General features: G+C 44.7%; 1 protein-coding gene across 8 annotated transcripts in view; it reads left to right on the forward strand.

Moving 5' to 3' along the window:
- Window positions 1-18,428, forward strand: part of cntrl (centriolin) — a 176,114-nt gene that overhangs the window by 96,224 nt on the left and 61,462 nt on the right. For all 8 annotated transcript variants that reach the window (XM_033048986.1, XM_033048983.1, XM_033048989.1 and 5 more), the window contains 2 exons: window positions 3,413-3,605; window positions 12,159-12,289. In XM_033048986.1, the coding sequence (XP_032904877.1) occupies window positions 3,413-3,605; window positions 12,159-12,289 (324 nt within the window). The remainder of the gene's footprint in view (window positions 1-3,412; window positions 3,606-12,158; window positions 12,290-18,428) is intronic.

Here is an 18,428-nt window from a genome sequence, read left to right on the forward strand (position 1 = left end):
GTGTTAAGTGTTTTAATTGTGATACCTGTGATATATAATCAAGTTAATTTTATTTAGATGCTAGACCATCTGGGACCTGTTGGGTCCCTGTCACATGGGAGGCCTGGTCCCCCAACGCAACCCGTTCCCCAATGCAATATTGCACCACTAAGCCATAGCCCCCACGGGAGGTGTGGTCCCCCAACTCAACCCGTTCCCGAACGTAAGATTCCAGCACTCCCCTGCCTCCCTCAGCAGTTGACTTTATAAAAATTTCAATTGGACTTCCTCTGCCTGCCGCAGCAATTGCAATACCAATTGGCCCTTCCCTTCCTGTTGAAATATCCCATTGAGGTGAAAAGTTCAAAGTGTTCCTGTATTGCAACTTTGTATTGATGTGTGTTAGAAGCTGGCAGGAAGGATTTTAACAGTAAAAAGTGGGCATTAGTGAAGCTTTAATCATGAATAACATGAAATATAGGATGAAATCTTAAGTGAACATGCTTACGGCGTGGAGGGGGAAAATGTGAGTCATAATATGTAAAAATATAAGCATTAGCGTGTAGCGTTTTGATGAAGATACACAACATACATCACACACGCACAAGATTAGACTTTTATAGGTATATACTAGACTGAGTGGGACCCGTTGGGTCCATGTCACATGGGAGGCCTGGTCCCCCAACACAACCCGCTCCCCAATGCAATATTCCACCACTCACCCGTTCTCCCCAATGCAACCCGTCCCCCCAACGCAAGATTGCACCACGCACACACAGCCCCCAACTGCGCAGGTACGGCTCATTTCCCCTCATCTCTCCTCTTCACCCCCCCCACATCTTTCCCCTCTCCTCCTCCCTTCCCCCAATCCCTCCGTCACCTCTCCAGGGCTCACACTGTTTTTTTCTCTGTAGCTAGCCGGGCAAGCTGGGCAGCTTTTTAGGTTGCCAAATGACAGTTTAAGTGGTCATTTAAGACGGCTTGCATGACGCGTGCGATGTGCTCGGACGAAGTGCGTAGTTACCAGTCGGAATTATGGTAAATGGAGCATTCACATATTATTTTTGCGGAGGGAGAGGGGGAAGAGTGTGGAGAAAGGGGTAGGGGGGAGAGGGGGAAGAGTGTGGAGGGAGGGGGAGAGCGGAGAGAGGGGGAAGAGTGGGGAGGGAGAGGGAAGGGAGGGGGGAGGGAGATGGGGCGGGGTGGGGGGAGATAATTGGAAGAATGGGGAGGGAGGTGGAGAAATGTAGGGGTGAGGAGAGGGGGAGGGGGGAGTGGTGGAAGAGGGGGAAGGGGTGGGGGGGGGAGAGAGGGAAGGAGGGGGAGAGAGGGTGGGGGATGGAGGGAGAGGGGTGGGGGAAGGGGGGAGATAAGTGGAAGAGTGGGGTGAGAGGGGGAGTGGTGGAAGAAGGACAGAGGGGGAGAGGGGTGAGGGAGGGAGAGGGGTGGGGTAAGGGGGAGAGGTGGGGTAAGGGGGAGAGAAGTGGAAGAGTGGGGAGGGATGAGGAGAGTGGTGGAAGAGGGGTAGGGGGAATGGGGGTGGGGAGAGAGGGATGGGGGTGGGAGGAGAATGAGAGGGGTTTGGAGAGGGGTGGGGGTGGGGGAGAGCGGGATGGGGTGGGGGGAGGAGTGGGTGAGGGGGAGGAGAGAGGGATGGGGAGGAGGGGAAGAGGTGGGGGAGGGAGGGGAGGAGGGAGATGGGGTGAGGGAGGGAGGGGGAAGAGTTTGGAGGGAGGGGGAGAGGGGTGGGAGGGGAGGAGGGAGATGGGGTAGGGGAGAGGGGGAAGAGTGTGGAGGGAGGGGGAAGAGAGGGAAGGGGGTGTGGGGACATAGGGAAGGGGGGTGGGGGAGAGGGAAGGGGGGTGGGGGAGAGGGAAGGGGGTTGGGGGAGAGGGAAGGGGGGTGGGGGAGAGCGGGATGGGGGTGGGGGGAGGAGTGGGTGAGGAGGAGGAGAGAGGGATGGGGAGGAGGGGAAGAGGTGGGGGAGGGAGGGGAGGAGGGAGATGGGGTAGGGGAGGGAGGGAGGGGGAAGAGTTTGGAGGGAGGGGGAGAGGGGTGGGGGAGAGAAGGGAAAGAGTTGGGAGGGAGAGAGGTAGTCCAGCTATTCCCCATTCCCTATCACCCCCAATCCTCTTTCTCTATTCCCACACACGTGATCACGCGCTTCGTCACAGGCTGCGGGGGTGGGGGGGGGGGGGGGACTGGGGTTGGGGCTGGTGCTGGTGCAAAGGCATATGTAAATGAGATCCATTTCGATTGGATATCTGTGAGGGATGGCATTGTGACATCACACGATGGAACGTTCACCAACATTCTATGGATGAGAGCTGGGTTTTTTTTAACATCTGAATTTTTTTGGGGGGGGGAAGGATTTTATTAAAAATGTGTACATAAACACGATGAAATGTAATGAGGAGTGGATTAGTGAATGTAAAAGTGAAATCTCTACCGAAATGGAAAAAATCTCGGAGTTTCAGCGTGTGGTGTTGGCCGACCAAGGAATCAAAGGGCCTAATCTGAAAATGGAATCTGACATACACCCACAAGCGCGCGCTCTCACACACACACACACACACACACACACACACACACACACACACACACACACACACACACACACACACACACACACAGTTTTAATATATAGATAGATATATTCATACACTAGACCAGTGCAGACCCGTCTGTTTCCCGAATGTGCGGTAGAGGGGGAGAGAGGGAGGGGGGGAGAGTGAGGGGGGAAGGGAGGGAGGGGGGGAAGGGGGGGTGAGGGAGGGGAGAGAGCGAGGGGGGGACAGAGAGGGGGGGGGAGGAGAGAGGGAGGGGAGGCAGGGGGGGAGGGGAGATGTAGGGGGCGAGTAGAGAGGGAGGGGGGGAGGAGAGAGAGAGGGAGGGGGGGAGGAGAGAGAGAGAGGGAGGGGGGGAGGAGAGAGAGAGAGGGAGGGGGGAGAGGAGGGAGAGAGGGGGGGAGGAGAGAGGGAGGGGGGAGGAGAGAGGGAGGGGGGAAGGGGGAACATACAAGAGGGGGGGGCAGCCGTCTCGCAGCGCCCCCACCAACCTACGTCTTATTTTGTAAACCAACATCTGCAGTTCCTTGTTTCGCCAAATTAATTTATTTGCTTTCTCCGCGACTGAAGTAAATGGAAACAATAATAGTTGTTGAATAGTAAATTTTATAACCAAAATAGCTCAATTCTTGCAGATTGGGAAAGAAGCTCGACTATAGTGTGGTTTCTGCATAATTGTCAAATGTTATGGACATGTGAACAGTACATTACTTTGAATTGTGCATATACTTTGATTTCAAGTTATCCCCATTTATTTTATGCAGGATGCATTCATGATAAATTCAGAATTAATAAATGTTACTGGTAGTGCTGGATTAAAAAGTAACTGCATCACATTTCTGACAAATGATCATTATTTTTCACAGAGACTTTTTAGATGGCCATATAGATCTGCTTGTGAATGAACTTGAAGTAGAAAAGTCCCTGAAGAGACATGATGATGTCATTGATGAAATTGAATGTGTTGAATTAACTCTCTCAAAGCGAAGGGCAGAGTTACGAGAAGCCGATAGACTATTAATGGAGGCTGAGACGGATCTCAAAAGTACGAGGGAAAAGGTAAATCTGCATTCAATTAGTTTTGCATTAGTGACAATGCAAACAGAATTCGACATCTTTTAGTTATGATGGACTGAGAATTGTGCTTTCTTTGGGCCATGAACACCAATGGTAGTTGTTGAATAGTAAATCTAATAGCTAAAATATATCACCTTGCAGAATTTGAAATAATTTATTGCCAAATAAGTTATCTTAAATAGCTAATGCCTTGGAGAGTTGCCTTGAGCTGTGAGAATCATCCTGATATCTAAGGAAATGTGGGGAAATACTTAACAGGGCTGACAGCATCTGCAGAAATGGGCTATGTATAAACACAGCTGTAATTTCTACATGGTGAAACCAAAATGTATAAAAATGGCCTTTAATAAAATCTGTCAATGTGTACTTTAGCCACATGGCATTTTTTTAAAATAACATAACTCAAATTGTGGAGTACAGAGGAAAATAAATAAATGATGGGTCTTTGTCCCAAACATTGTGGAGGGCACTGTAGGTACTATGACAACGTTTACAAGATGTTTGAACAGGTACATGGACGGGAAAGGTTTAGAGGGACATGGGTTGTTTGGGCACGTGTGACTAGCATACATGGGACGTCTTGGTTGGCATGGGCAAATTGGGGCGAGTGGTCTGTTTCTGTGCTGTAGGACTCTTACGTGTTCCTCCTCAGTCCATTCTTGCATGTCCTGAGGGGAGCATTATGCTTATAACTACCAATTGACAGAGTTCTTGACCCAATCTATATTTTCACCTCTTCAGTTTCCAAACAGAGCAAGGATAGTTCCCCTAATCCTCACTGTACTCCAGCATCTGCTTTTAACAGATCAACCTTTTAATGTTTGCAACCCATGAGATTCCACCACCAGACACACATTTCTCTTCCTCTACTTTTTGAACATTCTGAGAGGACCTTTACCTTTACTACTCTGTGCTCTGCGTTTCTGTCATCTCCAGCCACTCTCTTATGCAATTACAGGACATGCAACACTTATCCCACTATCGCTTCCCTTTTCACCATCCGGGGTAAAAACTTTCAATCCAGGTGAAGCATTACCTTGAGGGTCTGAGCAATGGGAAAAGGTTGGACAGACTAGGGCTTTATTCCTTGAAGCACAGGAGGCTGAGGGTTGATCTTACAGAGGTGTATAAAATCACAAGGGGAATAGATGGGATGGATGACCCTGGGTTAGGAAAATCAAGGACCAGAGGACATGGGTTTAAGTTGAGAAGGCAAGATAGGAACCTGAGGGGCAACCTTTTCACTCGGAGGATGGTGAGTATATAGAACGAGCTGCCAGAGGAGGTAATTGAGGCAGATACAATAACAGCCTTTCAAAGATGTTTGGACAAGTACATGGATGGGAAATGTTTAGAGGAGTGTGGGCCAAACACAGGCAAATGGGACATGTAGATGGAGCATCGTGGTCAGCATGGACAGGTTGGGCCAAAGGACCTGTTTCCATGCTGTATGGCTCTGTGACGCTCACATTTATACTAATCTGGTATACAACACTGGAGAAACAAAAAGCTGATTCGATTATTGTTTTCAGTTCACAGGGGGAATCCAGAGCTCCTTGTTGCGTTAATTTAAATACTTTAGACTTTAGAGAAACAGCGTGGAAACAGACCCTTCAGCCCACTGTGATCATCCCGTACACTAGCACTAATTTACACACTAGGGACAATTTACATTTTTATCGAGGCCAGTTAACCTGCAAACCTGTATGTCTGAGTGTGGGAGCACCCGTAGAAATCCCACGCTGTCACAAGGAGAACATACAAACTCCATACAAACAGCACACGTAGTCAGGATTGAACCCAGGTCTCTGGCACTGGAAGGCAGTAGCTCTACCGCTGTGCCATTGTGCTGCCCTCGTTCCAAGTCTTCTCTATCCAAACCTCCTATCAACCTATCAGTTTGTTGCTTCCTATGCTGCAATGATGAAGTGTGACAATTTTGAGGAGCAATATTTCATGTTCTGCCTGGGTTTCTTGAATATTCAATATTGAATTCAGCAATAGAAAATGCTGGAAATCCATTTTGACAAAGAGTCTTCAACCTGAAGCGTTTAACATGTTTCCAGCATTAGAACATACAGTGCCCTCCATAATGTTTGGGACAAAGCCCCGTCATTTATTTATTTGCCTCTGTACGCCACAATTTGAGATTTGTAATAGAAAAAAATCACATGTGGTTAAAGTGCGCATTGTCAGATTTTATTAAAGGCCATTTTTATACATTTTGGTTTCATCATGTAGAAATTACAGCTGTGTTCTTCTTGCATATGGCGTGCACACCCTAAAGTTGTAGGACAACTTGTTCTATTTGATCTTATTTGATTGTGCACGCCAGGTTTATTGCATTCGTCGAAACAGGGCAGACCACGTGAAGGTTGCAATCTCCCACCCCCACAGCTGTGTTTATACATAGTCCCACCATTTTAGGGCACCGTAATGTTTGGGACACATGGCTTCACAGGTTCAAGTTCAATTTCACCTTTATTTATCACATTTATTTATTATACATAGTCCCCCCATTTCAGGGACACAGCAATGTCATGCAAATTAAAGTAGTCATGTTTAGTATTTTGTTGCATATCCTTTGCATGCAATGACTGCTTGAAATCTGCAATTCATGGACATCACCAGTTGCTGGGTGTCTTCTCTGGTGATGCTCTGTCAGGTCTGTATTGCAGCCATCTTTAGCTTGTTCTTGTTTTGGAGGCTAGTCCCCTTCAGTTTACTCTTCAGCATATAAAAGGCATGTTCAATTGGGTTCAGTTTGGGTGATTGACTTGGCCACTGAAGAATTGACCATTTTTTAGCTTTGAAAAACTCCTTTGTTGCTTTAGCAGTATGTTTGGGATCATTGTCTTGCTGTAGAATGAACCGCCGGTCAATGATTTTTGAGGAATTTGTTTGAACTTGAGCAGATAGGATGTGTCTATACACTTCAGCATTCATTATGCTACTACCATCAGCAGTTGTGTCATCAATGAAGATAAGTGAGCCAGTATCTTCAGCAGCCATACATGCCCAGGCCATAACTGCCCCACCACCATGTTTCACAGAAGGGGTGGTATGCTTTGGATCTTGGGCAGTTCCTTCTCTCCTCCATACTTTGCTCTTGCCATCACTCTGATATAAGTTAATTTTCGTCTCATCTGTCCACAAGACCCTTTTCCAGAACTGGGCAGTCAGTGGCGCAGCGGTAGAGTTGCTGCCTTACAGCAAATGCAGTGCTGGAGACCCGGGTTCGATCCTGACTACGGGTGCTGTCTGTACAGAGTTTGTACGTTCTTCCCATGATCTGCGTGGGTTTTCTCCGAGATCTTCGGTTTCCTCCCACACTCCAAAGACGTACATGTTTGTAGGTTAATTGGCTTGGTAAATGTAACAATTGTCCCTAGTGGGTGTAGGATAGTGTTAATGTGCGGGGGGCGCTGACCCGGTGGGTCGAAAAAGCCTGTTTCCGCACTGTATCTCTAAACTAAACTAAACTGTGGTTGCTCTTTTAAGTACTTCTTGGCAAACTGTAACCTGGCCATCCTACTTTTGCGGCTAACCAGTGGTTTGCATCTTGTAGTGTAGCCTCTGTATTTCTGTTCATGAAATCTTCTGCGGACAGTGGTCATTGACAAATCCGCACCTGACTCCTGAAGAGTGTTTCTGATCTGTCGGACAAGTGTTTGGGGATTTTTCTTTATTATAGAGATAATTCTTCTGACATCAGCTGTGGAGGTCTTTCCTTGGCCTGCCAGTCCCTTTGCGATTAGTAAGCTCACCAGTGCTCTCTTTCTTCTTAATGATGTTCCAAACAGTTGATTTTTATAAGCTTAAGGTTTGGCTTGGTTCTTGGTTTCTTGGTCCTCCAAAATATTCCAAATGGAATTTAAACTGGAGGTGGTGAAGTGAGGGCTTAAGCCAGAAAGGGTTATTGGGAGGAAAGAGCTACTTTAAATTTAGTTGCATCTGGTTGGGTAACTATAGTTGGGTGGAGATTATTCCATGCTTTAATTGTGCGGGGGAAGAACGAATTGCTGTATACATCTGTCTTTGTAGCTGGGATCACAAATTGGATCGAATGCCCTCGTCTGCTCCTAATTGGTTTGGGTATGGTGTAGGTCTTGTAGTCTATGTCAAGCTGACCATTTAACATTTTGTAAAAACAGGTCAAACGGTGAGCTTCACGTCTGTCGGAGAGGGTTCCACCCCAGACGTGAAGGCTGATGTCTCTAACAGTTTTATTCTTGTTTCTCAGTCTCATAATGGCTTCTTTGACTTTCATTGGCACAACTTTGGTCCGTATGTTGATAAACAACAATAGTTTCCAAAGGTGATGGAAAGACGAGGAGCTGAGAGCTCTCTTATACCTGCATTAAAGAGGCAATCTGAAACACACACCTGAAAAATTACAAACACTAATTGTCATCGGGTGGCACCGCAAACGGCAGCCTCGCCAGCAGCGTGTTCGGCCTTTCAACTTTTTTTGTTTTTTAGTATGTCTAGATGTATGTTTTAGTGTGTGGTGTGGGGGAATAGGGGGAAACCGTCTATCAGTCACTTATCTCGACGGAGATGCGACTTTTTTCTTTGTAGCATCTCCGCCCCCCTCGCGGCCTAACAACTGGTTTGACGCGGTCTTTCGCAGAAATCGGCCCAGAGCTTCAGTAGCAGGCGTGGCAGACTTACCATCGCGGAGCGGGGCGATCCCTTGCCTGGGATCGCCAGAAGAAGTGCTCCGACCGCTGTCCTGCGGCCTATAACATCATGCAGCCGCGGCCTCCGGTAAGAAAGTATCCGATTCGGGAACTCCAAGCCGTGGAGTGTTCCGATCTGTCCCGACGTCGGAGTTTCGATCATCCCGACGAGAGGGTTTGTACATTGTTGAGTCCGTAGCGGCTGCTACGGAGGGTTCACCACTGGTGAACAATGGAGGAAGATTGACTAAATGTTATTGCCTTCCATCACAGTGAAGAATGTTGATTCCACTGTGGTGGATGTTTATTAAATTCTATTGTGTAATGTGTTCTTTTTCATTGTATGGCTGCATGGTAACTCAATTTCACTGTCCCTCAATTGGTGCATGTGACAAATAAATGTGAATTTGAACTTGAACCTGTGAAGCCATGTGTCCCAAACATTACGGTGCCCTAAAATGGTGAGACTATGTATAAACACAGATGTAATTTCTACATGGATAAAAATGTATTAAAATGGCCTTTAATAAAATCTGACAATGTGCACTTTAACCACATGTGATTTTTTTTCTATTACAAATCTCAAATTGTGGAGCACAGAGGCAAATAAATAAATAAATGATGGGCCTTTGTCCCAAACATTATGTAGAACAGTGCAACACAAGAATGAGTACTTTGGCCTACTGTGTTTGTGCTGACCATGATGCCAACAAACTGATCTCATCTGCCTGAACTTGATCCCTATCCCTCTATTCCTTGCATTTCCATGTGCCTATCTAAAAGTCTATTAAACCCCACTATCATATCTATCATATCTGGCCCTACTACCACTTCTGGCAATGCAATCCAGGCAACATTCTCTGTGTAAAAAAAAAACAATTTCTCCAAACTCCCATTAAACATTCCCACCTCACCTTGTTGCTATGCCATTTAGTGTTGGACATTTCCAGCCTGGGAGAAAGATTCTGACTATCCTATCTATGCCTCTCATAATTTTATATAGTTCTAGCAAATCCCCCTTCAACCTCCAATGTTCCTGAGAAAACAATCCCAGTTTATCTAACTTCTCCTTGTAGCTGAAACCTTGTAGCTGAAACTCTGATCCAGGCAGCTTTCTGGTCAACCTCTTCTGCACCCCCTCCAAAGCCTCCACATCCTTCCTGTAATGGGGTGACCAAAATTGCATGTAATAGGCCAATTGCAGCCAATTGCAGCCTAACCAAAGTCTTATAGAGCTGCATCATGATATCCTGACTCTTATACTCAATGCCCCTAACAATAAAAGCAAGCTTACCATACACCTTTGTTACCACCCTATCTACTTGTATGGCCACCTTCAGTGAAATATGAACATGCACTCCAAGATCCCTCTGCACATCAATCCTGTTAAGGGGTCTTGCATACTTCCCCCCCCCACCCCCTACATTCAACCTCCCCAAGTGCAACACCTCACACTTGCTCGGAATATACTCCATCTGCCATTTCTCTGTCTATTACTGCAGCTAATTTATATCCCGCTGTATCTTCTGACAGCCTACCTCACTGTCTGCAACTCCTCCAATTTTAGCATCATCTGCAAACGTACTCACCAACCCATCTACATTTATGTCCAAGGTACACAAAATTGCTGGAGGAACTCAGCGGGTGCAGCAGCATCTATGGAGCGAAGGAAATAGGCGACGTTTCGGGCCGAAACCCTTCTTCAGACTGATCAGTCTGAAGAAGGGTTTCGGCCCGAAACGTCGCCTATTTCCTTCGCTCCATAGATGCTGCTGCACCCGCTGAGTTCCTCCAGCAATTTTGTGTACCTTCGATATTCCAGCATCTGCAGTTTCCTTTTGTACATTTATGTCCAAGTCATTTATATATATATATATCACAAACAGCAGGGGTCCCAGCACAGATCCTTGCAGAACTCCACTGGTCACAGACCTCCAAGCAGAATATCTTCTTTCCACCACAACCCTCTATCTTCTATAAGATATGATTCTAAATACCATCTATAAGCCAGTTCTGAATTTATACGACCAAGTCCCATGCATCTTAATCTTCTGGATACATCATCCATTGCCATACCTTTATCAATCTTCTTCGTCACCTTGTCAAAAAATCCACCTGCTGCTTTCAAAATCATGCTGGATATCCCTAATTAACCCATTAGCTTCCAAATGGGAGCAAATCCTATCTCACAGAATTCTCTCCAATAGATGTGAGGCTCACCAGCCTATAATTCCATGGATTTTCTCTAACAACATTGGCCACTCTCCAGTACTCTGGGACCTCCTCCCCTGTGGCTAGAGAGGGAACAAAGATCATCCCACAATCTCCTCTGTTGCCTTCCTCAATAACCCAAGGTAGATCCAATCAGACCCTGGAGACTTATCCACCTTGATGCTCTTCAAGAGCCTCAGCACCACCCTCTTCTCAACCTCAAACTGTCGTAGCATATTTGTATTTCCCACACTGCTCTTGCTGTCCTCCAAGTCTTTCTCGGTGAATGTAAATACAAAGTATTCTTTTTGCACCTCACTTACATCCTCCTTTCACCATAACATGAATCACCCAGCTGGATTTGTTTCCCAACACAAGGTTGTTGTGGTCCTTCCTCAAGTCGGACTGTCAACATACTATTTAAGGAAACCTTCTTGGATACATTCCAACAAATTGTCCCCTGTCTAATCCTCTTGCACGGAGTAAATCCCAGTCAATGGGACTATTAGGGATTTTTAAAATTAATTTCCAGAATCTGAATTTTAAATTTTCATTGAATTCAAGAACTTCAGTTTACTTGCTTCTCTGCTGCAGAACTGGCCAGGAGGTTGTTGGCTGAGTTATTCTTTCTTCAATGGCACTTCTGACCTTTGGGCAATTTGTAAGCTCTACATTTCACAGTTGTTGTGTTCCTTTGTTGAGCTCTCTTTAACTGCCCTTGTTAACTCGTCAACCAGATATCTCAATAGCTTATTACCATGTAGACCTTGAGTCACAAAAGCTGCCATTTCACTTTTATTGTTGCTAAGTTGTCAGCAGTAATTTATTGAGTTGATACCACCAGCAGGATAGAATAGAAACAGAATAGTAAGTAGCCCAGTCAACCACCAGCCCCCATGTAATGTAGAACTGTCGAGTCCTCACGATGGTTGGAAATATATTTGTAGCAAATCACCAAATTGCCATCTAAAATGGGTTCATCTTGGGTTTTGTTTCAAATTTGTGATATTGTTAGTGCATGCCTTCCAGATATTATTTTTAATTTAATAATTATTAAATCAAGCAGACTAAATATAAACCATTATCTAATTACAGATCAAAGCCAATGCGTGGCACCAGTTTGGCTCTTTGCTGTAAAATTATGCCTCATAGCCCTGTCCCACTGTACAAGTTCATTCTAGAGCTCTCCCGAGTTTAAAAAAAAAATCAAACTCGTGGTAAACACGTAGAATGTATGTAGCAGGTACGTCTGAGCTCGGGGACGTCTCTTAGCGGCTCGTAGCGCTAACGGCAGGTACTCGGGGAAACGCGGTAAGCTCGAGAAGTCTCGTGAACATTTTTCAACGTTGAAAAATGTCCACGAGAGCCCCGAGTACCTACGAGCGGCCATTACCGTAAATCTCCGAGTTTGAATCAGGGCAAACTCGGGAGAACTCTTGAATGAACTCGTACAACTGACACTGTAAATAATTTCTTGTTTGCTCCAAATTTACTTCCGCCGTAATTTAATAGATTATTAATATGCCTTGTAAACCCTTGAAAGGGGTTTCTGAGAATCTGGCGTTGATGGCTCAGTGAAACAGATATACTTCATGAAGTAGTTTGTATTCAGATTTCCATTAAATGCATGTTATTCTTACAGACAAAAGAAATGCTCCAACGATATGATGATTCCAGAAAACATTTGGAAGACACTCAGAAAGATGCAGAAGAGCTGGAGCAAAGGGCACATGACACTGCAGTTAAATTAGTTAAAGCTGATAAGCAACTCAGGTACTGAATAGAGTTCCAAATTACAACAGACATGAATTTAATAATTTAAACAGATTACAGTAAACCCTTGTTTTAATGGACCTCTTTATAAGAGATTTTGGTTATAATGGACGAACCAGCTCCTGCTTCTTTCTGTTGGCAATGGCTTTGTCCACTCGGCCACCACCGTCCCTCCACCACCGTCTTCCTCCTCCTTTTCCCATGGCTTTGTCCACTCCACTGCTCTCACCTCCACTGCCGCCTCCTCCTCCCGTCGCTCTTTCCACTTGCGTAGATTCTATGAATGAAAATCAAGAGCTTTATTTGTCTTTTTACCAATATTATGTCTTGCTGAATGTTTATTTTAGCCTTAAATGTATTAGAAGTGAATTTAAATAGTGTTCAGGATATTCAGAGCTGCTGAGAAAAAAGAACTATTTATAACTTTTGGAATATCAGATGGTTGTGAAATTATGTTTTTTTTTAAATTCTACATTGATATGGTCAGATAAAGAAGCAGGTATATACATCTGATACTACATGCCAAAACGATGAAGTATTTTTCTCGCCTATTGAATTTATTATAGTCTGATCAGGATTACAACATTTAGATTTATCTTCATTTCTTAATTTCTTGATTTCTTTTGACTAACTCATCTGCATACAGCTAAGATTCTTTAGCAGAACTGATATTATCATATTTGTTGTTCAAGGTAGTTCTTTTTATATGGTGAACTTGCCTTTATCTTTTGGCAGCTGGACAACATTCCTCTAACACCTCATATCTGTCCTTAGATGTTCACTCATTATTTCTCCATGTTTTCATTTTTCTCTAGCGATCTTCCATCCATTACCATCATTATCTTAACCCTTCACTTTCCACTTCTACCTCCCCCTTAAGATTCACCTACAGTGTTGTACGTAATTGAGATAATGGAGTTGGAAGTAATGCATAGAAGATCGCTAAATTAAAAATGAAACTAATGACACAGTTTGAGAGATAAAGATAGGCCACTATTTATGGCTGCCTGTCCTTGCCCAAGGAACTTAATTTCCCAATCTTGACCTTATTTTTCTTCCCCTCAGTTCTGGAGGTATACTGGAGCATTTTGAGATCTATAAGTGTTGTTGGATCACTTGAAGATCATTTAGGTGGATAAATCCCCATGGCCTGATGGGATCCATCCCAGATTTTTGAGGGAAGCAAGAGAGAAGATTGTTGGTGCTGTGACGATCATCTTTGCATCCTCTCCAACCACATGCTTGGTCCGGGAAGGCGAGAATCGCTATTATTGTTCCTTTTGTTTAAAAAGGGAAGTAGTGACAATCCTGGAAATTATAGGCTAGTGGACATCTCATCGAGGAAACTATTTGGGAGAATTCTTGGGGATAGGATTCAGTCGCATTTGAAAGAGAATGACCTAATTACAGTCCACATGGCTTTCTGCAGGTAAATCATGTTTTACAAACTTGATTGAGTTTTTTGAGGAGGTGACAAAGATGATTGATGAGGGTAAGCCAATTGATGGTTTCTACATGGATTTCAGAAGGCATTCCACAAGGCATCTCAGGGTAGGCTGATACAGAAGATTAAGATGCATGGGATCAATGGTACTTGCTAGCTTGGATTCAGAACTGGTTTACCCATAGAAGACAGAATGTAGTGGTGTTATTCTGGCTGAAGGTCTGTGGCCAGTGGTGATCCACAGAGCTCTATGCTGTAATCTCTGTAGTTTAAAATATACAAAAATGTAGATGGGTTGGTTTAAGTTTGCAAGCAACACAAATATTGGTTGGGTTCAGCTACAGTATTTCTACATTTAGTTCTTAAGAGATCCATGTTTTATTCGATTTAGTTATTTCATTTTTCCATTTTACCTGAATCATCACACCTCTGTCAAATATCTGCTACATCCACCTTATTGTAAATCTTCTTTTTCTTCTTAGAAACATAGAAACATAGAAATTAGGTGCAGGAGTAGGCCATTCGGCCCTTCGAGCCTGCACCGCCATTCAATATGATCATGGCTGATCATCCAACTCAGTATCCCGTACCTGCCTTCTCTCCATACCCTCTGATCCCCTTAGCCACAAGGGCCACATCTAACTCCCTCTTAAATATAGCCAATGAACTGGCCTCGACTACCCTCTGTGGCAGGGATTTCCAGAGATTCACCACTCTCTGTGTGAAAAAAGTTCTTCTCATCTCGGTTTTAAAGGATTTCCCCCTTATCCTTAAGCTGTGACCCCTTGTCCTGGACTTCCCCAACATCGGGAGCAATCTTCCTGCATCTAGCCTGTCCAACCCCTTAAGAATTTTGTAAGTTTCTATAAGATCCCCTCTCAATCTCCTAAATTCTAGAGAGTATAAACCAAGTCTATCCAGTCTTTCTTCATAAGACAGTCCTGACATCCCAGGAATCAGTCTGGTGAACCTTCTCTGCACTCCCTCTATGGCAATAATGTCCTTCCTCAGATTTGGAGACCAAAACTGTACGCAATACTCCAGGTGTGGTCTCACCAAGACCCTGTACAACTGCAGTAGAACCTCCCTGCTCCTATACTCAAATCCTTTTGCTATGAAAGCTAACATACCATTCGCTTTCTTCACTGCCTGTTGCACCTGCATGCCCACTTTCAATGACTGGTGTACCATGACACCCAGGTCTCGCTGCATCTCCCCTTTTCCTAGTCGGCCACCATTTAGATAATAGTCTGCTTTCCTGTTTTTGCCACCAAAATGGATAACCTCACATTTATCCACATTATACTGCATCTGCCAAACATTTGCCCACTCACCCAGCCTATCCAAGTCACCTTGCAGTCTCCTAGCATCCTCCTCACAGCTAACACTGCCCCCCAGCTTAGTGTCATCCGCCTACTTGGAGATATTGCCTTCAATTCCCTCATCCAGATCATTAATATATATTGTAAATAGCTGGGGTCCCAGCACTGAGCCTTGCGGTACCCCACTAGTCACTGCCTGCCATTGTGAAAAGGACCCGTTTACTCCTACTCTTTGCTTCCTGTTTGCCAGCCAGTTCTCTATCCACATCAATACTGAACCCCCAATGCCGTGTGCTTTAAGTTTGTAAACTAATCTCTTATGTGGGACCTTGTCGAAAGCCTTCTGGAAGTCCAGATACACCACATCCACTGGTTCTCCCCTATCCACGCTACTAGTTACATCCTCGAAAAATTCTATAAGATTCGTCAGACATGATTTACCTTTTGTAAATCCATGCTGACTTTGTCCAATGATTTCACCACTTTCCAAATGTGCTGCTATCCCATCTTTAATAACTGACTCTAGCAGTTTCCCCACTACCGATGTTAGACTAACTGGTCTGTAATTCCCCGTTTTCTCTCTCCCTCCCTTCTTAAAAAGTGGGGTTACGTTTGCTACCCGCCAATCCTCAGGAACTACTCCAGAATCTAAAGAGTTTTGAAAGATTATTACTAATGCATCCACTATTTCTGGAGCTACTTCCTTAAGTACTCTGGGATGCAGCCTATCTGGCCCTGGGGATTTATCGGCCTTTAATCCATTTAATTTACCCAACACCACTTCCCGGCTAACCTGGATTTCACTCAATTCCTCCAACTCCTTTGACCCGCGGTCCCCTGCTATTTCCGGCAGATTATTTATGTCTTCCTTAGTGAAGACGGAACCAAAGTAGTTATTCAATTGGTCCGCCATATCCTTGTTCCCCATGATCAACTCACCCGTTTCTGACTGCAAGGGACCTACATTTGTTTTAACTAATCTCTTTCTTTTCACATATCTATAAAAACTTTTGCAGTCAGTTTTTATGTTCCCTGCCAGTTTTCTTTCATAATCTATTTTTCCTTTCCTAATTAAGCCCTTTGTCCTCCTCTGCTGGTCTCTGAATTTCTCCCAGTCCTCCGGTATGCTGCTTTTTCTGGCTAATTTGTACGCATCATCCTTCGCTTTGATACTATCCCTGATTTCCCTTGTTATCCACGGATGCACTACCTTCCCTGATTTATTATTTTGCCAAACTGGGATGAACAATTTTTGTAGTTCATCCATGCAGTCTTTAAATGTCTTCCATTGTATATCCACCGTCAACCCTTTTAGAATTAATTGCCAGTCAATCTTGGCCAATTCACGTCTCATACCCTCAAAGTTACCTTTCTTTAAGTTCAGAACCATTGTTTCTGAATTAACAATGTCACTCTCCATCCTAATGAAGAACTCAACCATATTATGGTCACTCTTGCCCAAGGGGGCACGTACAACAAGACTGCTAACTAACCCTTCCTCATTACTCAATACCCAGTCTAAAATAGCCTGCTCTCTCGTTGGTTCCTCTACATGTTGATTTAGATAACTATCCCGCATACATTCCAAAAAATCCTCTTCCTCAGCACCCCTGCCAATTTGATTCACCCAATCTATATGTAGATTGAAGTCACCCATTATAACGGTTTTGCCTTTGTCGCACGCATTTCTAATTTCCTGTTTGATACCATCTCCAACTTCACTACTACTGTTAGGTGGCCTGTACACAACACCCACCAGCGTTTTCTGCCCCTTAGTGTTTCGCAGCTCTACCCATACCGATTCCACATCCTGCAAACTAATGTCCTTCCTTTCCATTGCGTTAATCTCCTCTCTAATCAGTAACGCTACCCCACCTCCTTTTCCTTTCTCTCTATCCCTCCTGAATATTGAATATCCCTGGATGTTCAGCTCCCAGCCTTGGTCACCCTGGAGCCATGTCTCCGTGATCCCAACTATATCATAGTCATTAATAGCTATCTGCACATTCAACTCATCCACCTTATTACGAATGCTCCTTGCATTGAGACACAAAGCCTTCAGGCTTGTTTTTACAACACTCTTACCCCTTATACAATTTTGTTGAAAAGTGGCCCTTTTTGATATTTGCCCTGGATTTTCCGGCCTGCCACTTTTACTTTTCACCTTGCTACCTATTGCTTCTACCCTCATTTAAAACCACCCGTGTAGCAGTGGCAAACCTGCCTGCCAGAATGCTGGTCCCACACCTGTTAAGATGTAATCCGTCCCTTTTGTACAGTTCCCCCTTACCCCAAAACAGATCCCAGTGATCTAAGAATCTAAATCCCTGCCCCGTGCACCAGTTCCTCAGCCACACGTTCAGGTCCCGTATCTCCCTGTTCCTGCTCTCGCCAGCACGAGGAACTGGAAGCAAACCGGAGATAACAACCCTGGAGGTCCTGCTTTTCAGCATTTTTCCGAGCTCTCCAAAGTCACGCTGCAGAATATTCATCCCCTTCTTTCCGACATCGTTTGTGCCGACATGCACTACCACTTCCGGATGTTCACCTTCGCCCTTGAGGATTTTCTGCACTCTGTCCGTGACATCCTGGATCCTGGCACCAGGAAGGCAGCACACCATCCTCGCATCCCGTCTGTTGCCGCAGAAACCCCTGTCCGTACCTCTCACAATGGAATCTCCTACTACAATGGCGTTGCCTGCCTTAGGCCTTTTTGGTTTTGGCTCAACAGCCCTATTCGCATCACAAGCTAGTCCGCCGCCCAGTGTAAACACCTCTTCTGTCCCGACAGCTTCTAAGTGGGTGAACCTGTTCACAAGAGAGTATTGCAAGAACATTCTTTTCTCCCCTCCTCGTTCCCCTTGCCTCTTACTTTGCTTTGCACCTTAGAAGTTATGAAGCAAAAAAATTGTACTGAGCACAGAAAGGTGTATTTACTCAGCAATACATTTCACCAATGATTATTTAGTTTGGAGACTTTTTGCTGCATGACTCTACAGCACATGAGGCCCTTCTACGAGGTCCAAGTATTTTACCTGGAATACCTCCTGCGATAGGCACCCAGTCTGAGACTCCATGACTCTAACAATGAAATGCGTCTTAGCCTTTTGAAGACTTTGGTCTGTGTGAATGACTCACCCTATCCACGGATGCATGGACCAAAGTCGTGTATGTGGCATCTAATCCACTGTTCAATACCCCTGTGCATGTCCAGCAGCTTCATGAGGGAGGGACTTGCTAAGGAACCTTGAAAGACAATCACAATCTTTGTGAAGCTCTCAGAAAGCTTCTAATTTTCTAATGAAAATTGTAGTGCTCATAAACATTGCATTACACTATGCAATTTAGAGCCTGTTGTTCAATTTAACTGACT

This window comes from Amblyraja radiata, chromosome 32 (assembly GCF_010909765.2).
Source record: "Amblyraja radiata isolate CabotCenter1 chromosome 32, sAmbRad1.1.pri, whole genome shotgun sequence".
In the NCBI taxonomy this organism is placed as follows: domain Eukaryota; kingdom Metazoa; phylum Chordata; class Chondrichthyes; order Rajiformes; family Rajidae; genus Amblyraja; species Amblyraja radiata.